We start from the raw sequence: 24,957 nt of genomic DNA on the forward strand, positions 1-24,957 counted from the left end.
TTGAAGAGTATGGGCTACATTGGGACCCTCCAAGAAAGGCATAATTATGTAAAATGCCCATCTCATGGGTAACAGAGGTTTTATGTGAAGATGAAATAGTAGAGAACAGAGGCAACTGGAATAAGCCATCTGCTCTTGAGCAAGAGAATGACAGTCACAATCATCTTTGCCCAGACTGACATGAGAGGTGAACACATGACCTTTCTCTTGCACCTCCTGATCCGTTGGCCATAGAATACTGAGCTGATATAAACCTTATGACTGCTGACCCCTCCCCACCCCACACCCCTCCCCGCTGCGTGATACTGTATGCCGCCTGGTGGTGATGTGGACACATGAATCATTAAGGAAAGTATGTAAGTAGAGCAGAGATGAATGGGGTATCACTGTACTGATGATAAAGGTAAAGAATTGGGGAACTTAAGTGACATAACTGACTTTGACAAAGGGCATGTTCTTATGGCCTGCTGCCTAGTAACGAGCATCTCTGAAAATGCAAAGCTGGTTAACTGTTTGCGTGCTACTGATAAAGGCATCTGTGGAAAGTGGTTAAAGGATGGTGAAACTGTGAGTAGGCAACAAGGAGTTGGGTGTCCATGCTTCATCATGGACTGCAGAGGTTGGAGGCTTGCCCTCTTTGTAAAGCAGGATAGGTGGCAACCTGTTGCAGATGGGGTGACAGATTACGATGCTGGTGTAGGCTCGAGCGTTTTGGAGGATACCATTCAGCGCACATTGTTGAAGACAGAGCTGCACAGCAGATGACTTCTACTTATTCCCATGTTTACCCAATGACATCAATTACAGTTTCAGTGGGTATGAGAGCACTGTGATTGCACTGTGTACCTGGGTCGGATGAGTCACATTTCCTGTTACACCAGGCTGACATTTGTGTCTGGATATGTCATTATCCACGCAAACACATGCCTGAAACATGGACTGCACCACAGATGCAGTCTGGTAGGGGCAGTAGTGAGCTATTAATGACATTCAGCTGAGCTTCCGTGGAACATGTGATAGTTACAGCAGGCACCACGACAGCTGTGGAATATGGGAAAATTATTGTGTACTGCCTAATCTCTTCATGCTTGATCTCCCCCCAATGGTCAAGGCATCTTCCAGCATGTTACGCCCATGCCAAAAGGCCTGAATTGTGCTGCAGTGGTTAGAGAAGTATGATAGTGATGTCATATTGATGCCTTGACCATCAAATTTGCCTGATCTGAACACAATAGAACATATATGGTACACTATTAGACACCAGCTCTGTGCTCACAAACCACTTGTCCAAAATGTACAGGGATTGCGTGACCTGTGCAGTGATATCTGATGCCACATTCCTCCTAAAACCTATTAAGGATTTGTCGAATCCATGGAATGCAGAATTGCTGCTGCACAGTGTTCCAAAGATGGACCAGCATACTGGTGAGGCGGTGCTCAAAATATTTTGGCTCGTCAGTTTATGTAGCAGGATAGAACAACTGGATACAGAAAGTAAAATTGTAACAAGAACATAAACAATGATTTAAAAAGTTATTAATTTTTAGTCGTTCTCCGTGAGACTGACAGCTGGGGTTGATAAAGTGGTAGTGTAGTAATTAGTATATAAAATGGCCCAGCTCACAAATTAGTGCACTTTTAATGAAATCTTCCTGCCCAGTGATGGGGTTTGATTAGGTAAGAAAGTACTTAGCACACATTTTGTTGTAGAAATGTTGTTGGTATATGTATAATATGTCTCAGAAAAGAGTTCAGGAGAGACATATTACGTACAAAGAGGTTACAGAGGTTAGTTTGACGATAAGTTACTCTGTATGATTTGGTTAGAATCGTGGGTAATATGGCCCTCATTTTTGGGAATAACCTTAGAAAAATCTTAGCTCTGCCTGAGGTCTTACCCAGTGCTCCCATACTTGGGTAATATTGTCTGGCAAGATATAAATCCCTTGTTGTTTCCTAGATGAGTCAGTCATATTAAGAGTGGAGTGGGCAAAATTACTTGTGAATCTGCCTGGTGGGGCAGTCGTGGCAGTTGAATACAGACAAATTGAACTCTTAACTGATGTGTTTCACGTGAAGTGTAAGAGTTCAGGCTGCATTGTAGCTGTTACCTGTACAAGTATGTCCGTGGTAGCTGCACTTCCATCAAAACTGGCTGAAAAGGTGGTGGTGGTGGTGGTGGTGACAATTTACTGCTAATAGTGAGCTATAATTATAGTTCAGTTAACCAAATAACCACGTACTACAAAGATACATGTCCAATAATGTATTAGATTGAGTGCAGTAACCTAACACTGCGAAACTACTCACAAAAGTTCACGTGTGGCAAATATATATAGTTAACATAGGCACTGAATAAAGTTCTGAAAACACTGTCCTTGAAGTCCAACAGTCACATCAATACAAATCTGATGTGCATAGTAAATAAGTGTTGGAAACAACACAATTCACAGTCTGACCCTATTGTCACAGTTGCTCATGATCATTATGGAAGATTGACGCAGTTCATGAAATTAGTTAAAAGTTCAGTCAGTCATTGAAAACAACCACTGATTCATGAAGTGAACTCTCAGACCTGAAATTTAGATATAGCCAGGTAAATTTTCTGACTTATAATAAATTATACATCATCATCTGCAGTACATTTCCCCATATCTGTGGACATAGGCCTTGGTACTTTGAAAGTCGTGTTCCTTTCTAACTCACCACAGACCGACTTTAAATGCCTTCCAACAAGGTTCTTTTGTAAGTTGAGAATAATTAAAACTAAAATTAGCCAACATATTTTTGTCATTGGCTGTAGGGATACTTCTCTTATTTATAAATCTTTTCGAGCTACAGTATCAGGAAGTCAGTTATCAGACGTGTGTTTACAAATTAATAATGTTGACAAAATCTGAAATTGCTCATGTTTTGTAATTAGCATGATTTTTAGGCAAACATGTTAGCTCATTAACTCCTGATAACCAAAGAAGTGTAATTGATGATAAAGTTAAGCTGGTTAAACCGTGGGCCAATATTCGGAATTTTAGGTCTTTTGCACATGCACTATAAAAATAACATTTTGAAGCTATCACAGAATTTGAAAAAAATGCAGAAGAAAGACATAACAACTGGAAAGACTCTATTTGCTGTCTTATGAGGCCATAAATGTTTCTTAGACATGAGTGGCTGTTGTTAGTGGATTTAACCTCTATGGAAGTGGGGCATTTCAAGAAACACTAAAGTAATTTTTATCTCAAAAAATGAAGTATAATCTTCTAAAAAATTTTGCAGTTGAGATTCGCTAGGGGTCCAGATGATTGTTGATTCTATTTATGTATTGAAACAAGCCGAAGAGCAGAAAATCCATGGGTTCTAGAAAAAAAAAACCTCTGAATGACAAGTGTAATGACAGACTAAAGATTAAATGAAAATGGTTGGGTAGTGTTCCTTGTTAAAGCATTAACTTTAACTTTGAGTCTGCCAGTTCAGTTCCCCATCAATTCCTTTACTCTTCCTGTTATCTAACATCACCATCTTCCCTATCAGTTTATTTCCATTTATCACATCCTTCGTACCCTTGCCCCTCTTCCCTGCACTTTATGAATCACATGCAGATGTTAGAGGTATTGTAAATGTTCACACAACTTTTGTTTCCAGTCTACATTACTCAGACAAAGTACAAAGGTAATCCAGGAAGTAATGAACATTTGATTCCAATAATTTCAAAACATATATATTATATTAACAAAAAGCATGTAACAAAACTGAAACTTGCTTTATTTATCTGCATAATCTACTCCATTATTTTAAGTATTTGTGCTAATTGCCCACAAGTTTCAGCCACATGGTAGTTGGCTACTGCCAGTTGATTAAACCAAATTTTCAATGTATTCTTCACTTTAGCATCACTGCCAAACCATTTCCCACTCAGAAGCTCTTTGAGCTTTATGAAGAGATAAAAATCACAATAAGAAATATCCAGACTGTAAGATGGGTGATAAATTTTTCATTCAAATTCATGTAACAACTCCTTTGTTGCAGCAGCAGTGTGACACCAGGCATTGACACTAAGAAGCCCAATAATACAATAAAACAATCCATGCCAAAGATTGTGGACTGCTCGTTGTTATTTTTTCAGGTGTCACAATATCAATCTACTGATCTTAGTCCTTTCAGCGTGGAAAGCATAAAGCAAACACATTTACTGTGTGTGTGTGTGTGTGTGTGTGTGTGTGTGTGTTGCCACGACAGCGATTTATATTTACTCAGTGGGGTGAAATGGGACACTGATGTCTCATCACCAATAACAATTCGGACAAGAAAGGCATTTTCATCAGTGTAGTTCTACATCAGAAATATCAGTACTCCGTCCATTCTGTGAGCTTTATATAGTTCACTCATTTGCCAGGGAACCACTGGTGCACTAATTTTGCTATAGCTGAGATGTTTAGACACACTTTCACCAACCAAAGAAAGAGAAAAATTCAGGAAAGATATGTGTAGCTCATCTAAGAACATCTTGTGCATCAGTAGTCTTCACTTGATTTTTTAAAAATCATCTATGGTAAGTTAACAGACATTTGTATAGAGTTTAATCATGCAAATTTGTTTGTACATTTTGATCATTTCACATGAGCTGACATTTCTTTCATTCATTACTGCATCATTTATACTCTTCCTTTTTTGATGGTACATTTCTTCAGGTTTCAACTTCCGACCATTTGAAAATTTTGTAACAACTCTGACCTCAGTCAGCAGGACTTTGTGTCACACAGTTCAATTTAAACTATTATGTAATGCAGAACAACAATTTATTTTCACTGGAACTCTCACAACACTGTCAAAGAAACCACTTCATAATTTAATACCTAATGTATATGAAGCTACTGTTATTAAGTACCAAAAACTGATCTTGAAACAAAGTTGCTTTTTACTTGTACTTTGCGACCAGTTGTGGTTAAATTACCTACAGACCAAAGTTCATTCAGAGGAAGTTTATACATTATTTCATTGTAAATATGTTATAAATAATTAAGGAGTAAAGGTAACAATTCAGTGAATAGTAGAGGTACTGAGTCACTTGCACATCTTTCTGACAAATACTTTTTTCCTTAAATCCAGTAATCCTCCTGGCTGCAATCTCTGTTAGCTGTCTGCCCCACACTCACCTCCACCCATGCTCCAGGAGCTTAACTTCTCTCATCCTGGAGCCACACTCTCTTCTCTTGCACTCTCCCTTTCCTCATTTCTATCTCCCCCTTCCAAACCGCTCCTCCATGTTGCTGTATACTGCATACTACTACTCCTGCATGTGTGCCACATTCTTGCCCCCCCCCCCCCCGCCCCCCCCCCCCCCCCCCCCCCCCCCCCCACACACACACCTTCTGCTTCTTCTTCATCATTACTATCCCATGCTACCAATACCTCTCCCACCCAGTCACCTTCCACCTTTCCCTGACTCTCCTTTGTCTCTTCTTGCCAATTTTCTCCCCTCACCCTGTCCACCCGACACAACCTGTCACTCCAGTCGAACTGCAGAATTAGTGTCAGCACAATGTAGTCAGCTGGCACAATGTAGCCATGCAAGTGTGTGTGTGTGTGAAAGAGAGTAAAGATTAGTCTGAAAGCTAACAATGTTCTCTGTCTTGTTTATGTGCATTTCAATGACCCTGTGTCTCCACTGTTCGGGGAGTTGTTACTTTTAATAGAAGCTTGATATGAACCTGTGCAACAGAAACATATAGTAGATCATTACTTCCTGGCTTACCCTTATTTTGACTCTTTGTTATTTAATTAATCGAGCATAATTTTCCAATAATGGGATGAGCCTTTAATTTATGCTAGAAATTGTTTAACAAAATAAAAAACCTCATTGTTACAGTAAAATACTAAGATTTTCTTCATTATATGTTCTAGTCACGAAGGGCACGAAAATTGGAACAAGAAAATAATCCTCACTACCTCAAGCCTAGAAAATCAAGCATTGGTAAGAAGACTGATGAACTGCTTGACATACCAGTTGCCCAGTTAGATATTCCAGTCACCTTAAGGGTGCCAGGTAAGAAAGAAGAATGTGTTTTTGTGTGTGTGTGTGGGGGGGGGGGGGGGGGGGGGTGTAACACCAAATTATGTCTCCACGAAACCCAGAAATTGGTTAATATGGCTACAACAGTCCAGTAAACAGCTAGTCTCTGCAATAAATTAGTAAAATAAACGAATTTCATAACTAGTGTCAACTAACAAGGTATGGTACATTGTCATCCATCTTCCAGATCAAAATATTAGTGAAGAACCAAATTGCCCAGTAATACAGGTATAAATTCTGCTCCTACAGCATGAACACTAAGAGTTGTGCATTTTGGATATGATCAGTGGGATGGAACAAATGACAAGATGTTTCAGCCCGCTTGGCTACCCCGCACAGATAATTTTACTTGACGAGGCAAAAACTTGTCCTTTGCATTGACTTACTAGCATTTCGTCATTGAGGAACCTTTTGAAATTGGATTGTACAACTATAGGCTATTTTCTTACATTAAAAAGATGGTTTAGATAGTTATTATTTTGACTGATTATAACATTTAAATAGCATTTACAGACAATATTCTGGCAAAATATCTGTTACTTTTATGTAATTAAAGCTTAAAAGTAATTAAGCATCAAGACTAGGTCACGTGATCAAAAACGCTGTGTTATTGGCTGATGCTCTGGTGACATCACAGGCTAGGAGTAAGATGAAGCTATACTTGTGTTATAGGAGTGTTATCCGAAGTTATGAGGTTTTGACATACTTTTACTGCAAAGATTGTAGCTATTTAGTGATTAAAAATGCAATTACAACTTTTAATTAATAATAGAAATGAATTTTGTGAGTGCTAATAGTGGAAGCCTTGCGAAGGTTGATGCATTTATGCTCCACCCATTCAGAGTGGCAATGTGTGCAACATCATTAAATTTGCTCAAAACTAAGGAACTGTAGAACTTTTGCAAATAGGTTCCTATATTATAACTATATTGTAGATCATCAGTCATGAGCTACAACCCAAAGCACAACAAAATTGGACTTGGTAAAAGTTAGTGCTGATTTCCTGTGTAGAAGGCACTCAGCAGAGACGTGGCATCCATCATGCATTCCGTGGTGTAATGAATAGCACATACAATTGCAGTGAAAGAGGTCCCATGTTCGAATCCTGGAAGGGTCATATATTTTTAAAAGTTTTAAACATAATTTGAAAATAGTGTTAGGAAGAACTGATTGTAGCTATTGTTTCGATTGTGAGATGTATTATATACAGCTTCACATTAGTCTGTCTGAGAAATGGACAACAGAGGGTAAACGCATTTACTTTGTGACCAAACAATTAACAGTACAATGAGGTGTAGGACAATAAAGTTAGTCTGCCTGAGAAATGGACAACAGAGGATAAATGTGCTTACTTTGCAAATGAACAATTAACTTTTTTGGAAAGCATTGCTAGTAGTGAATAGTGAAGACATAGCCATATGTTCAAAGTACAGTGTAGGACAATAAGATTATACATATAATAGATATAAAGTGGGTAAGCATGCTGGTGACACAAACATTAGGTCTGTGATGTTTGTGAGTGTAAACTAATGTTAGTGTGTGAAGCAGACTTACTTCATCTTTATGTAAGATGATGTAACTGTGGAACTTTAGACAATAAGGATCGTAGCTAGACAGTACAAAGATAAAAACATAGTTTGTAATAAAGTAAAAAGTGTGTCATCACATTAACTAGAAAATATCTTTTTGAACATGACGTGTGGACAATGATTGTAAATGTAAGCACATGTAAACAGTAAGAAAAACAATAATATTCTGTTTATGATTGGTGTGGTCAAGTTCTGTTGTTGTGATTTGGTTTTCACATGACAAGACCATTGAATCGATTCCAAATAAGCTAAAATGTTCTTTAGAGTTAGTTTAGGACCAGCAATCTATGGACATCATATTATAAAATTTCACAGATTACTGCTCTAACAACAAAGCTACGAAATAATTGAGGTGTAGTTAGGTAAAATGACAATTTTTATTGGGAGTTAAATTCCGTTGAATGACTAGATTCCTCATTGCTGACTAGATTCCTCATTGCAACAGTGGGAGACCTTATCTCGGAGATAAGTTAATGTTAACTACACAGTGCCACACATTTTTAATTAAGTTAGTGAACTTGTGTGTCGGCACTCAAAAACTACTTTTCAGTATTTTTTGTAGATGTATTTGTGCAGTATGGTACCACACACCATTTGTAACCCATTTTCTGAAACATAAATTCCAAAACAAGACGCCATGTGAATTAGCATTATGACAGTAGGACCAGTGCCAGCAGAGCCAGTGATGTCACAGGCATCACATGACTCGAATGGAGCATATTAGTGGGCGTTCAAATTATTTGTATTTTATTTCTGTTTTCATAAAAGAATAGTGAAATTCCCTTATCATTTAGCTAATCCCTTATCATTTAGCTACAATATAGCAGGTCAGCAACTGGAAGCAGTTAATTCCATAAATTATCTGGGAGTACGCATTAGGAGTGATTTAAAATGAAATGATCATATAAAGTTGATCGTCAGTAAAGCAGATGCCAGACTGAGATTCATTGGAAGAATCCTAAGGAAATGCAATCCGAAAACAAAGAAAGTAGGTTACAGTACGCTTGTTCGCCCACTATTTGAATATTGCTCAGCAGTGTGGGATCCTTACCAGATAGGGTTGATAGAAGAGATAGAGAAAATCCAATGGAGAGCAGCGCGCTTTGTTACAGGATCATTTAGTAATCGTGAAAGCGTTACGGAGATGATAGATAAACTCCAGTGGAAGACTCTGCAGGAGAGACGCTCAGTAGCTCGGTATGGGCTTTTGTTGAGGTTTCGAGAACACCTTCACCGAGGAGTCAAGCAGTATATTGCTCCCTCCTACGCATATCTCGCGAAGAGACCATGAAGATAAAATCAGAGAGATTAGAGCCCACAGAGGCATACCGATAATCCTTCTTTCCACAAACAATACGAGACTGGAATAGAGGGGAGAACCAATAGAGGTACTCAAGGTACCCTCCTCCACACACCGTCAGGTGGCTTGCGGAGTATGGATGTAGATGTAGAAATACAATGCCCTCAACTAGCATCTCCGCTATGTGTTGAGTAGCAACTTTCCTTTTCACAATAATGTACTCAACCAGCTTCACAACTATGTTTTCCAAGGAAGGTTTCCAATTATAATAAAATCTTTCTTCGCAGAGTGACAATTCGATACAAGAGAATGTTGACCTTCAAGGAAGCTTTTTAAATGTCACCCTCTTCACTGTTGCTGTAACCAGCATAAATGACATAGTGAAGAGTTTAACTTCTTGATTTGTTGACGATTTTATGATTTACTGCTCCTCCTCCTCCTCCTCCTCCTCCTCCTCCTCCTCCTGCTCCTGATTTGCCTCCAGAATTCCTCAGTATGTCATACTTGATGTTTCAGAGACTGGCGGATTGGGCACGTGAGATAGGTGTTCAATTTTTAACAGATTAAACAATCTATATTCATTTTAATCATGTCTGTTGAACTTCCAATGATACAGACGTGCATTTTAGTGGTATGATACTCCATTTTAATCAGGCAGGTATTTTCCTGTGCCTCATATTTGATCAGAGGCTCTCGTGGCTACCACACTTGTAGAACCTTAAAGTAAGAACATTTACAGCTTTAGATATTTTAAAGTGTCTCAGCAGATATATCTGGGGTGTAGACAAGTTCTGTCTACACCAGTTGCCCAGACTACCAGTGTACCCATAATGATTTAGCCTGAACTTCATAGTTAAAGATGTTGGACGCAGTACACCATGTGAGCTTCAGATTAACTTAAATATCAATCCCCCGTTCCTGTTCTCAAAAGTTTGCTGAAGGTAACCAGGCAGTACTTACCATCCAGCCACAGATCCTGACCATCCAGTATGTTTTTGTAGCTAAGTCAGTCAGAGTCTGCAGGGACCAACATCATTGCTTAGAGCAACTATTCCTGAACCAAATACAAGCCACAGATCTTTAAGGGACCTGGGCAAAACAGTTTGTAAATATATTTTACTTGTGTCCAGAAAGCTTTGCAAATTGACTTCGACCTCGATAGTCATAATTATTTTGTCAATAGCAATAAACGTTCCTAAACCTGTGTGTCTAAATTCTCATCCTATGGTGTCTAACCTGTCCTTTCAGTTTGCATTCTATGCCTCATTAAATATTTTGGAGTTTTCTACTTCAGGTTTCATCCAGCTCTCGGTTCCAAGTATAATTTGAGTGTGACAGCCTTCCTGGAGGGTGGTTTTGTTACAAAAGTCTTTGGTATTTTACTGTTCAAATGGTGACATTTGAAGTGTTCTTACTCGATATGTGAGCAGATTTAACCCTCTGTGTTCATCAAAGGTAGTTAATTTCTCTGTGTAGTACACCCGTGACCTATTGAGGGCAACCCTACAATTCTCCACCCTGTAACTCAGATCCAGAAATCAGCAGTCAAGACATACAGAATCAATAGAGCCTATGGTGGAGACCTCCACTCAGTTCCAAACCAAAGGAACCCCATCAATTCTGGGTACAATATTGCAAATTGTGAGCTCTACTTGTACAATGTGAGCAAGGCCAACACAGTTTTCATTACTTCTGCCAGCTGTCCATACATACTGAGGATGGCCTCAGAACCCAAGCAACAGGCACCATCGCTGCCAACATTAGCCATAACTTCAATAGCTGGAGGCAGGGCCTCCTCCACATCTCAGACAAAGCCACACAGAAAACGTATTGAGTGCACATTGGACTCCTTTCCAGCACTGGACACTATTTTCCTAACAGACTCTATAGCATGCCTAATATCAGAGTTCCTGATAACTAGCAAACACCTCCCCCCTTTTGCCTCCACGGACCCTCGAACCTCTCCCCCATTTTGCCTTTATGGGCCCTGGTGAACAAGTGACCATTTTTCCACTCACGGGTTGAATGGGAAGGCTAGTTGGCTGGTTTCCACATTGACTCTACACCTCAAGAAACATGAACACGTTACAACTTGTCACTCAGTCTGCAGTCAGCACAGTTGCACTGCATCACTTAATGCTGGAAGGTGCTCGACAGCAAATCCTGTGGATGAAACAAGCAATACCTGAGGTGTCACATGTGACACACCAGTTTTTCCAACACCATTACACCAAGAGACAGCAGCCTGTAGATGACCGACCACAGCCAATAGCATCTTCAGTGTTTGTAAGCTATGGGCAGTTCCTCCTGCATCCTCACTCAGAATGCACACTCCCTATGCTACCTTAAGGTGGAAATTTGAATGAAAACAGCAGGTGCAAAAAAAAAAAGAAGAAGATAAAAATGAACACTGTGTTCTTTTTATGCAAGGATTTGCACTATCAAACTTGTTAAAAATACAGGCGCAAATTGCTAGGCAATACTGAGCCTGTCACTTACACTAGTTCACTCCACGCTGCAAGGCATAAGAGATCTATTCTTGCGGCAGTTCACAAACTGAGACCAGCACCTGACAAGGAATTGTGAATGTGGCTGGTTACATTACTATACCATATTTACTCGAATCTAAGCCGCACTCAAATCTAAGTCGCACATGAAAAATGAGACTCGAAATGAAGGGGAAAAAAATTTCCCGAATCTAAGCCACACCTGAAATTTGAGACTCGAAATTCGAGGGGAGAGAAAAGTTTTAGGCCGCACCTCCAAATCGAAACAAAGTTGGTCCATTGTAATATGAGACACAATTTAGGTTGAATGAATGATGATACAGCTACAGTAGTTTGGTTCAAGTCATAAGCTTAGCAGTTAAGCTTTACCAGGTAGCCATTGCTATGCGTCAGGCGATCCGTCCGTATTTACACGGGTACCCTTCCTTCTTCACGTACTTCGTCTGGTTTGAATTGATTGCTTATTTTTCTTTGATCTGATAAGTCCAGTTCTTTTTGTTATAGGTGTTTACGACACTCTAAGCTGAAAATGCATTATTGTACTGTCTCGTGCATTGTTTGTCACATTCTGATAATGAGTGTTTATGGCCCGTCGCCGCTCGCGGCATGGCTTACTTTTGTGCGCGCTACCGCCGCTTACAATTGAGAGAGAGAGAGAGAGAGAGAGAGAGAGAGAGAGAGAGATCGTCTCATTAGCGAAACAATGGCAAGAGACTGCTGTTTGTTGTTACTTACACTGCTGCTTTCTTTGACAATGATCAACAAGAGCTAAATAATAGACTGCGTATGATAGAAGGTGTTCTAAATGAGAGTTTAGCGAAAAATTTTCTCCGTTTGAAAATCTTTGCAGATGCCTCTTTAGTACATTACATTCTGCATGGAAATTAGTCATCTTAGATTTAAAAATCTAGTCAATTGCTGTGCTTCATTTCTGACTGTATCACTATTAGGCATAAGAATAATACGGATATAAACATGACATGATATGTATATTCTTCCGCGTTTGCTGTTGTCTCACTCTAGTTTCGTAGTTTATTAGGCAGACAGGATTTAAATGAGATAGCAGCAAACACGAAAGAATACATGGCAAAATGTTTATATTCGTATTATTCTTATGGTGAAGAGAATACTGCATGTGATTCACAATTCAAAAAGTTCCTATTAACAACCGTCTCTTCTCACAGGTAGGAAAAAATTCAGAACGTAGAGTTGGCCATATTGACAAACATCCCAAACAGTCTCCCCAATCGGGTTTTTGTAGTACATTGAAATGCTGCTACATTCGAAGATGAACAATACTGAATTTGTATTTACTTCGTTGGATAATGCATGAAAATGCAGTAGTCAAAACTCAGGGTGGAGAAAAAAGGTCGTCTTCCACCTATTTTTATTTATTTATTTACTGACACACAGGTTTTGGCGTCAGTATTTTTCATTGTGCCTGCAAAACATGCCTGTGTAGCGCTACATATATTCGACGGCAGAAGTTAGTTGTGGTGGCACCTACCAACATTTTTCAGAACTTCCGCTTACTTTGCACTCGATTCTAAGCCGCAGGTGGTTTTTTGGATTACAAAAACCGGAACAAAAGTGCGGCTTAGATTCGAGTAAATACGGTATTCAAAACTGCAAGCTACAAAGAATAAAAACAACAAATAAAAATGATTCCTGTTGTCTTTTACACATAGATTTACTCTACCAAACCTCTGAAGACCACAAATTCAAGCTATTAGAAAGCACTGAGACTATTTCACTGAATGTGAAATCACCATTGCAGTGACATTCCTCGACTTTGTCACATTAATCACTGCCAAAACCAAGATTTGAGTTTGTGATGTTTCAGTGTGTTTGTAAGTACATTTGATTATGACCAAGAGGCTGAAATTGGCCATTAGTGGAACTGAAATGGAATTAAGTACTTTATTTGTAATGACAAACAACCTATACAGAAAGCATGGGTCCTCTCAACAAGGTTATCATGGCTGCACACCCAGGTTGGAGGAAAAACTTCTTGCACTAAGAGGCTTCGCTCCACCCTAATGTTTATTACTACTACTGCTATTATTATTATTATTATTATTATTATTATTATTATTATTTAACTAGCAGCTGTTTCCTTGTCAGTATAAATTAGGACATAGGCAAGTTTTTACGGTCTATAACATTGTGCTTGGTTAATGTTCCTTCATATTAAGTTAGTGTTTATGAATTTTCAATAGCAAAAAACACACACAAACTGATGATGTATTTGATAGTAGGTGATTTTGTCACTATTCTAGGTTTGGCATCCCCCGATAAATATATAATGAAGAACTCAAAAACCCATAGCAGAAAGAAGAAGAAAATGTCCAAAGGTATGGTACAATGTTAATGTCTTTTTGTAACCTATGTAAACCTAATTGCCCCACTTTACAGTAGATTGCATTAATTTGGGCAAATGGTGAATTCATCACACAGCAAGCTGCACTGGTTTTTGATGTGTAGTGAAGATAAATCTCAGTTTTCAAGTTACTCCATGTTTTCTTGAACAGTTCTGTTCTATACTGTAGTGTTATCTGCTACTGTAACTTTCTTTCAGTATATATCTTTTTGGATAACAGTTTACTTATTTAATGTGTGTTGCTTTTGTAGTAAAAGTCAAACAAGTGTTACTTTTTTCAGTTGTTTGTGTAATTTTGTTGCAACTGGTTTTTCAGGGTTGCTTTGATGCAACTAGTACATTTGCCTATATAACTTTGGTGGAGACAGTTTATTTGCCTGTACACATTTAAACATTTGTAGAAATGGTACTTGTAGCAGTACCTTGGAAGACACACATTATCTGCCGTCCATAGCCAACTGGAAGCTAAACAGCCTTTCTTGACAAGGTCACTGCAAGTGACTTGTTGTGTAGTTGCACACTGCTCCAGTCTGTGCAAATTAGCACCACTTAATCTATTGGTTTGGCCTGCTGAAAACACTAACCTGAACGTAACTGATGGCTTGCGTTCAAGGCATGAAATTTTTTGAATGAGGTAGGCATATGCGAGAACCAGGAAGAAGCTGTGCTGTAAATTCGTCACTTTGAGATACCCCTTAGTTATGAAGGTGTCTCAGACTGACTGAGATGTCCTATTGAAATGCAAACTTATCCCTCATTGAGGTCTGAACAATTGCATAAGCAAAAGGTTGCCAATTATAGTTAATTTTATTGTTACACACACGGTTGGACCACTGTAGAATACAACGTAAAGGAGGAAAATGGATTAAGTGTCTCATCTATGTGCATACCAGGTAGAATCTTTGGAGACTTTGAAGAAGTTATCCAGTTGTGTTAAGTAAAACTTGAATGTAAAGTAAATATCATTTGCTATTAATTGGAGAGTGACTATATTGCTGGCACTACCATGATTAAAATAATGTGATAGTTAGTGAGTAGTATGTTAAATACTCAGGCAGTTGACAGTCGCATGCACACTGCAAACAGAAACGAAACATATACTTACGGATTGTTGCTATCATATTCGTTAGTAATTGACTGTACAGGGGAGACAACAGTGGCAGTAATAATGGAGGCAGTGTGCATACATAGAAATCTTAATTACACATTTGGGAACAAATAATAGCTACAGGATAAGTCTTTAAACATGCACATAAACTGCTTTGAAGAAAAAATGAAGTGCAAGAAAATTTTGTAGGGTGTGAACATAACTGACTTTCTTGGAAGAACAAAGTAACCCATCTAACATACGCATGAAAATTTCATCATATTATAGGTTACTTTCAATGTCATCTGTGTTGTGTTTAGAACTGGTGCCATAATTTCATGGAGTAGCAAATTTCTGAATCTTATGTTTAACTACACATTTATTGATAACTTCATTAGCATGCTTCATAACTTTACACCTCTCTAATGATGAAGTTTGACAATACAGTTGACAAACAGTGCTGCAAAGCAGTGTACATTTTTACTGTTCTTTACAAGACAGTGCTTAAGTTAACCCATGTAAGCTGTATGCAATGAAAATGTCAGTAGCGTGGCACACTCAGATTTCGATGGCAATAATTATTAGCCAGTTCATATACTATGTGTAGAGATGCCCGAGATTTTTTCCAAACTTCCGTTCTCCCTTATTACAGTAATCTGTTACGGGAATATTCTTAGATTTGACCAGTTGGTAATGTCCTATTTGTAGATACGCTTATGATCCAGTGTGGTTTCAGTTATAATTACAAGTGATCTAAGTAAATTCTGTCATTGGGAATGCAAAGCCCACTGACACAATGCATTTCCATTTATTTCTTCATGGTTATTGTAGTTTCCTTTTAAAAAAAACAAGAACGACATGCAATACCCACAAACTTCATTTCTGTATTTGCAAGAAGAGGAATCAGTGAACTGCCTTTATCAATAAGTGCCTGAACATTACTTAAACCTTTTATTATGAGTACTAAATCTGTGGTTGTTTCGTAATAGCCTATGAATTCCATCTGCTGAGGATACTGGTATACATGTTTATATGCTGTTGATAATGTGTATTTGGAATAAAGTGAACTTTTTTGTAGTATTTCACAACTAATTAGCACATAGTTAAATGTTTCTTTGTGAAACTGTCGATATTATATACAGATTACAAAATGTACTGTAGGTAAAAAACGTCTGTCCAGTGAAGAGGAGGATTTGTCTCACACAGTTCATCTGGTGAATACCGACAAGGGAGAAATGCCGGAAGGAGCCCAATCATCTGAGGATGACACAGATACAAGGCCAAATGATGATCCCCACAGGGCTCTTGATATCAACTTGGATGAGTGAGTATAAAAACTAACATTCTTAGAATACAGCAAAGTCAGTTTTTTAATTTACAGATTTGTGATAGTTAAAACAGTATTTCCAGCATGATGCACTATATAGAAGTTTAATACCCAAGCAGCTGTTTTCTCTTATCAATCATCAATAAAAGAGGCTATGAATGTTTAAATTTAGAAAAATATAATATCAGTTTATGATGAGTGGTGAAACTAATGTTAGATGACAAGGCAACTAATCTACTTTAAAAATTAAATTTTGATTATCTTGTACATAAAATAAGTTTCGAAACATAAGTTATTTGTTCTTACAAGTAGCTACAAAAGTAGAAGGTAGCACACTGAAAGATACAGGATTGACATTCATTTATGGTAATCTTTTTAATTTAAAATATTCTTAAGGCTGTTAGAATTAGTACCACATTGTGCTTGCTCCAGACAAGCATCACATGGTGGCTTTATGGTCATGGGAATTGATGTATGTTGCTCCTGTTGCTGAAACTTGGTTTGACTTAGAATATATGTGAAATGTGCAAAATATGTGTGTCGATTTGGTATAGCGCAAGAAACAGCAATAAGTTGAATTGAGTGTAATTACCCCTTGACCTCCATGAGCCATAGATATTACCCTGGTGGGGTGTCCTGTGTGTCTCAACAATACAACATGCTGTACCATAGATGTAACCATATCTGAGAGTTATCTGTGGATAGACCAGAATAACATATGGTTCATGAAGAGGGGCAGCAACCTGTTTAGTAGAGCAGGGACAATAGCCTGGTTATTGACTGACCTGGCCTTGTAACATTGACCATTATGGCCCTGTTATGTTGGTACTGCAAATGGCTTAAAGTAAGGCAAAACCACAGCCATTGCAGCTGTACTGTGTGGTTTGATGATGATGATGATGATGATGATGATGATGATGATGATGTCCTCTTGGGAAAATTTTCCAGAGTTAAAGTAAGTGTAATGCTGGTGTAGCTGTAATGATGAATAGGAAAATACGAATGCAAGTGATCAATGAACAGTGTTGCCAAAATAGACACAAAGCCAGCTCCTACCATGGTGGTATACATTTGCATGTGTACAGGTTCCCTAGATAGTGAAGAGATTGAAATTGTTAAAGAACGTGGACTGGGAGAAACGAATGAAAGAGGAAGGTACTTGGTAAATTTTTGCCCAGAGCACAATTTAATCATTACAAACACTGGAATCAAGAAAGAAGGATATATAAATGGCAGAAAACTGAAGACTCCAGAACGTTTCACATCTATAATGATAAGGCAGAGATTGAAAAACCATTTTATTAATAGTAAAATGTTTCCAGGAGGAGATGTGGAGTCCAACCATAATAATGGATTTTAATTGCAGATTAAAACTGAAGAAGCTACAGAAAGATAGGAAGTTAAGGTGATGGCACATGAATAAATTTAAGGAAAAAAATGGTTGTTTAGAGTTCCAACAAGAGCATAAGGCGTTAATTGAATGAAATTAGAGATAGGAGTACAATTGGAGAGGAATGGATAGCTTTGCGAGATGAAATAGTGAAGACAACAGGGGATCAAAGAGATAAAAAGACAAGACCTAGTAGAATTTCTCCGACAACACAGGAGAGATGGATTCAGTTGACAGAAGTAGGAAGATTTAGGGTCAGCATTTGAAAATATTGTCTGGAATACACACTTTGAAATTGTGATTGTGGAATAAATAACACATAGAGACTGAAAAGTTGCCTAAAATTTGTACTGGAACCATTCTGTAGTTATAAAGAGGTGAAGGATGAATGGAAAGCAGTAATTCAGATGAGACTGAGACAAGGCTGTAGCCTATTTGCCGTTTCATTCAGTATGTACATTAAGCAAACAGTAAAGGGAACTGAGGAGAAATTTGCAAAGAAAAATAAAGTCAGAGAGGAGAAATAAAAACTTTGAAGTTCATCAATGTCATTGTAATTCTGTCAGAGGTGACAAAGAATATTGATCATCACTAGAATGAAATGGATAGTCTCTTGGGAAGGGATGGACATGGTCCCCAAGAATAGATGCATACTTGTCTCAATCCATTGTGTCGTCCAGAATGAGGTGGTCAACTAGAGAATGCCCTCCGACCTGGACCCTTCCGGCAGTTGTCGCAGAGTGTTTGTTTCCAGGCGTTTCATGCCATACGCACCAGTGGCCATATTTCCAATGAACCATAAAACGTGATTCATCTGAAAAAGCCACCTGTTGCCACTCAGTGGACTTACAGTTGCAGCATTGACATGTGAATTCCAGCATTCATTGCTGATGAATAGCAGTCAGCATGGATGCCTCTACTAGGTGCCTTCTGCAAAGCCCCATATGCAGCAACATTCGCTGAAGAGTCTTTGGGTAGATACTGATGATGATGATGATGATGATGATTGGTTTATGGGGTGCTCACCTGTGTGGTCATCAGCGCCCGTACAAAGACCCAATTTTTTCAGAGTCCAATTTTTTTTACACAGTCCAGTCAGGCCACTGTCACATGATGATGATGATGATGATGATGATGGATGATGATGATGATGATGATGATGATGACACAAACACCCAGTCCTGGGCAGAGAAAATACCCAACCCGGCTGGGAATCGATCATGGGACCCCATGATCCAGAGGCAGCAACACTAGCCACTAGACCACGAGCTGCAGATGGAGATACTGCTGGTAGCCCCATGTTCATCTGGGTAGTCAGTTACTCAACAGCTGCATGTCTATTCGGCCGTACACCCCTCTCATTTGTGGCCCATGGTGCACCACAGTTGCCTTGATGCTGGTTTCAGGTAGCGTCATTTTGCTGTGAATCTTATACTTTAACCATGGCAACATACGAACAGTGTAAAAACAGCCACTTTGGAAATGCTTAACCTCTTGGCTGAAAAGCCAATGATGATGTCCTCTTGGACGTCAGGTAAATCATTCCGTTCACACATTATGGTGACGACTGTACTGTTTTCCATGTCGCCCAACACACTTTATATAACCTCCACTGTCATTGCTGCCACCTGCTGTATGTGAGTGGTTATTGCTCATTGGTGTCAAACATAGGCGGTTGTCACATTAATGTGACTGGACCGTGAATGTCCCACTATGTACCATGAACCTTGCTGAGATGGGGTGGCATGTGTGCCTCAATGATACAGACAGCTAGACCACAGAAACCACCATAATGAAGTGGTATCTGTGGAGAGGCTGGCTAGCTCATGGTTCCTGAAGAGTGGCACCAGCCTTTCCAGTAGTTCCAGGGCCAACAATCTGGATGACTGACTGATCTGACTTTATAACATTAGCCAAAATGGCGTTTCTCTGCTGGCACTGTGAATGGCTGATAGCAAGAGGAAACTACATTAATAATAATAATAATAATAATAATAATAATAATAATAATAATAATAATAATAATAATAATAATGTAGTTTCCTCTTACTATCAGCCATTCACAGTGAATAATAATAATAATAATAATAATATTAAGACAGCCACCAGAACAAGCACAAATAGAACTCGAAGTAACACACATGTTAGATATAGCTGACATATATAGAATACAAAGACACAAATACAGACAGTAGACCATTCTTGCATAGACCGCCAAATAACCCACAAGTCGAAACAACAATAAAAACTATCAACACAATCATACACAACAAAATAAATGAAAACACAACTATGGAAGAGTTACAACCACTGGTTTATACAGGAGCACTCACTACACTAAATATACACATTAGGCAGAGATCAGAACCAACCAACACACAGAAGAAACCCACAAAACCAGCATGGCAACACAGGCTACAGATCAGAATAGAAAAACTGAGAAAAGACATCGGACAGCTAGCACAATTTATAAGAAATGAAATGTCAGAAAAAAAAAACGAAAAAGGTTAGGTAAAATCTCACAACAAGAAGCGATAGAGCAATTAGATGAAAAGAAGCAGAAATTACAAGCATTGGCCAAACGACTTAGAAGATACAAAAAAAAAGTGAAAATAGAAGGAAACAAAACCAAACATTCAACACAAACCAAAAGAAATTTTACCAGACAATAGATAACACACACATTAAAATAGACAATCCACCAAACATAACAGGCATGCACGGTGGATACAAGCAGAAACAGATACATACAAGATGATACCACAAATGCCTGAAGTGATAATTTTGCAACATGAAGTCACCCAAGCAATTAATTCTACTCACAATTGGAAAGCCCCTGGAAAAGATAAAATAGCAAATTTCTGGATAAAGAAGTTCACCTCAACACATTCACATTTAACTAAATTATTTAACAGTTACATTGCAGACCCATACACATTCCCTGATGCACTTACATATGGAATGACTTATCTGAAACATAAAGATCAAGCAGACACAGCAAACCCAGCTAAATATCGCCCCATAACATGCCTACCAACAATATAAGAAATATTAACTGCAGTCATTAGACAGAAATTGATGACACATACAACACAGAACAAAATTATAAATGAAGAACAAAAAGGCTGTTGCAAAGGAGCATGAGGATGTAAAGAGCAACTGATAATAGATGCAGAAGAGACATATCAAGCTAAAACTAAACAAAGGTCATTACATTGATTACCAAAAAGCTTTTGATAGTGTACCCCACTCATGGTTACTATAAATATTGGAAGTGTACAAAGTAGACCCTAAATTGATACAGTTTCTAAACATAGTAATGAAAATTTGGAAAACCACACTTAATATCCAAACAAATTCAAATAATATCACATCACAGCCAATACAGATTAAGTGTGGAATATACCAAGGAGACTCATTAAGTCCTTTCTGGTTCTGCCTTGCTCTGAACCCACTATCCAACATGCTAAGTAATACAAATTATGGATACAATATTACTGGAACATACCCACACAAAATCACACATTTGCTATACATGGATGATCTAAAACTGCTGGCAGCAACAAATCAACAACTCAACCAATTACTAAAGATAACAGAAGTATTCAGCAATGATATAAATGTGGCTTTTGGAACAGACAAATGTAAGAAAAATAGCATAGTCAAGGGAAAACACACTAAACAGGAAGATTACATATTGGATAACCACAGCGACTGCATAGAAGCTACGGAAAAAAACAGATGCCTATAAATATCTAAGGATACAGACAAAAAATAGGAATAGATAATACAAATATTAAAGAAGAACTAAAAAAAAAATATAGACAAAGACTAACAAAAATACTGTAAACAGAATTGACAGCAAGAAACAAGACAAAAGCTATAAATACTTACGCTATACCAATATTGACCTATTCATTTGGAGTAATGAAATGGAGTAACACAGACCTAGAAGCACTCACACTTACACGATCACAATGCCACAAATATAGAATACATCACATACATTCAGCAACTGAAAGATTCACATTAAGCAGAAAGGAAGGAGGAAGGGGATTTATCGACATAAAAAAACCTGTATTATGGACAGGTAGACAATTTAAGAAAATTCTGTATAGAACTAGCAGAAACTAGCAAAATACACAAAGCAATCACTCATATAAATACATCGGCTACGCCACTGCAATTTCATAACCACTTGTACAACCCTTTAGATCACGTAACATCAACAGATACGAAGAAAGTAAATTGGAAAAAGAAAACACTACATGGCGAGCACCCGTATCGTCTAACACAGCCACACATCGATCAAGATGCATCCAACACGTGGCTAAGAAAAGGCAATATATACAGTGAGACGGAAGGATTCATGATTGCAATACAGGATCAAACAATAAACACCAGATATTACAGCAAGCATATTATTAAAGATCCCAATACCACAACAGATAAATGCAGACTTTGCAAACAACAAATAGAAACAGTAGATCACATCACAAGCAGATGTACAATACTAACAAATACAGAATACCCCAGAAGACATGACAATGTAGCAAAAATAATACATCAACAGCTTGCCTTACAACATAAACTTATAAAACAACATGTTCCCACATACAAGTATGCACCACAAAATGTACTGGAGAACTATGAATACAAATTATACTGGAACAGAACCATTATAACAGATAAAACAACACCACATAACAAACCTGACATCATACTCACCAATAAAAAGAAGAAATTAACACAACTAATTGAAATATCCATACCCAATACAACAAATATACAAAAGAAAACAGGAGAAAAAATTGAAAAATACATCCAAGTCAAAGACGTGGCATCAGGATAAAGTTGACATTATACTAATTATACTATCAACTACAGGAGTCATACCACACAATATCCACCAGTACATCAATGCAATACAGCTACATCCAAACTTTATATATAAAACTACAGAAATCCGTAATTATTGATACACGTTCAATTACCCGAAAGTTCCGAAATGCAATATAACATATACCGTACAGTTAAAAGGAAGTCACGCTTGATCAAGGTCCATGTCACTTTTCATTTTTGACCAGACATAATGTCTGAGAAAAGAAAGAATATTATTATTATTATTATTTTCTTTTTTTGCGACTGCATGTGCATGCAGTTCTACTGTATGTCCTATTGATGATGGCATCATATTAGGTAAAATATTCTGAAGGCCAAATATTCCCTCATTCCGATCTCTGGGAGGGGACTACTTAGGTGGATGCCATCAGGAAAAACAGAACTGTTATTCCACAGGTCGAGTGATAAATGTTAAATCCATTAATTGGGTGGTTAGAGAATGTAAAAAGGGGACTGCATAGATTGAAGTTAGATACACTGGGAATATGTGAAGAGCAGTTGCATGAAGAACAGGACTTTAGGTCAGGTTAGTATTAGATCATCAACACTAAATCAAACAGGGGCAATAGAGGCGTAGGTCTAATAATGAATAAGAAAAAAGAAATGCCGGTAAGGTACTACGAGCAGCATAGTGAAAAGGTTGTTATAGCCAAGACACACACACACACACACACACACACACACACACACACACAGTCAATACACATCACAGTAATACAAGTGTATATTCTAGCTCTGCAGGTAATGAATGGATCGAGAGAACGTGTGAAAAGATAAAGGAAGTTATTGAAATAGTTAAGGGAGACGCAAATTTAATTATGTTGGGCAACTGAAATTTGGTAGTAGGAAAAGGGCGAGAAGGAAAAATGATAGGATAATATGGATTAAGAGGAAGCTGCCTGATAGAACTATGTGCAGAGTTTAATTGAATCACCACCACTTATTTTCTTGAAAGTTAGGGTATGCTGGTTCTATCTAAGAGGTATATTTTGTTCAGGCTTTCTACCACACCTCCTCATTCTTAACTTATCTATCTTGGTCTTCTGGATGCTGGATTTAAGGATTTTCATTTCTGATGCCTGGAGTGTCGATGTATCTCTATTTGTGAGGTTGTATGCTTTGACACAATAGTCCAATATTGGTGTGAAGTAGTTGCTGAACATCACTGATTTTGTTTTTCTTGAATCATGCCATCTCATGTGAAGGATTCTCACTTGCTGGTAGAATTCAGAACCCTTTTGCACTCTTTTGGTAATCTGTCTAATCAGATTATTCCTGGAAATGATTATGAGATACAGAAAACTGCCCACTCACTCCAGCTGGTGGTCTTCTAGTTCCACTTGTGTGATGCCCACCTCTGTTGACTGCCATCATGACTATCTTGTTCTTCCGTATATGCATGTTATTTTCCTTGAACTGGGATTCCCCATGTTGAGTCTGGTCTGAACTCACTCTTCTGTTTCAACCCAGACCATGACATTATCAACAAAGACAGCTGCATTAAGTTCAAGAAAACATTTCTTATCGTCCATAACAGTGATGAACAGTAGTGCAGATAGTGCACTGCCTTGCTGAACTCCACTCTTGGTCCGAGACTGTGTATTAGGGCAAAATGTCGGTATGAGAGCGAAATGTCAGTATTCCTTTGTCATTTATCAGCTCATTGTGTACTTCAGAGTTGTGCCAGAGACATTTTACTGTTATAGTGACGTATTTACTAGTAAATAATTACATTCCTTTTAATTTATGGTGAAATGACCATCCAAGTACCAGAAGAGTTGCACATCTGGCATGGTATGCTTTTTGAGTTTCACAAGGTTAGTAACACAACAGTTGCTACCAAAAGCATTTGCGATGTTTATCCAACTGGATTAGACATTCATAAATGGCAAATCTGGTTTTCCAAGTTCAGATCCACATACAAAGGGCAGAAATGGAAGCAAATCTGTGTCAGACAATCGAGGAACAGATCAAACCCTCGTAACCAACCTTGGTCAACCATCAAAGAATATTTGCCGCAGATTGCTAAAGATAAACAAAGGTAACCGATCCACCACATGCAACTTATTGCCTTAGTAACACAATACAGAAGCGTTCATTGATTTATCACTGGAGATGAAAAAGTGTCCTTTATGATAATCCAAAATTCAAAAGGCAGTAGCTGTATCTGAATGAAATGCCACAAAGTACAGCTAAGCTAGGTTTACACGCCAGAAAGGCACTGCTGTGTGTTTGATGAAGTATATGTGGGACCGTTCATTTTGAAGTACTGAAATCTGGTCAAACTGTGAATGCAGACCTCTGCTGTAAACTAATGGGTCAGTTAAGTCAATATTTAATTGAAAAATGTCCATCAATTGGCAGCAGCAAAGGCAGTATTCTGCACCACAATAATGCAAGATGGC

General features: G+C 38.1%; 1 protein-coding gene across 1 annotated transcript in view; it reads left to right on the forward strand.

Moving 5' to 3' along the window:
- LOC124721568 (AP-3 complex subunit delta-1) overlaps positions 1-24,957 on the forward strand; it is a 269,083-nt gene that overhangs the window by 197,967 nt on the left and 46,159 nt on the right. Inside the window, exons 18-20 of the mRNA XM_047246607.1 lie at positions 5,902-6,043; positions 13,746-13,820; positions 16,095-16,257. Coding sequence (XP_047102563.1) covers positions 5,902-6,043; positions 13,746-13,820; positions 16,095-16,257 — 380 coding nt within the window. The remainder of the gene's footprint in view (positions 1-5,901; positions 6,044-13,745; positions 13,821-16,094; positions 16,258-24,957) is intronic.

The sequence above is a fragment of the Schistocerca piceifrons genome, chromosome X (genome assembly GCF_021461385.2).
Source record: "Schistocerca piceifrons isolate TAMUIC-IGC-003096 chromosome X, iqSchPice1.1, whole genome shotgun sequence".
Lineage (NCBI taxonomy): Eukaryota > Metazoa > Arthropoda > Insecta > Orthoptera > Acrididae > Schistocerca > Schistocerca piceifrons.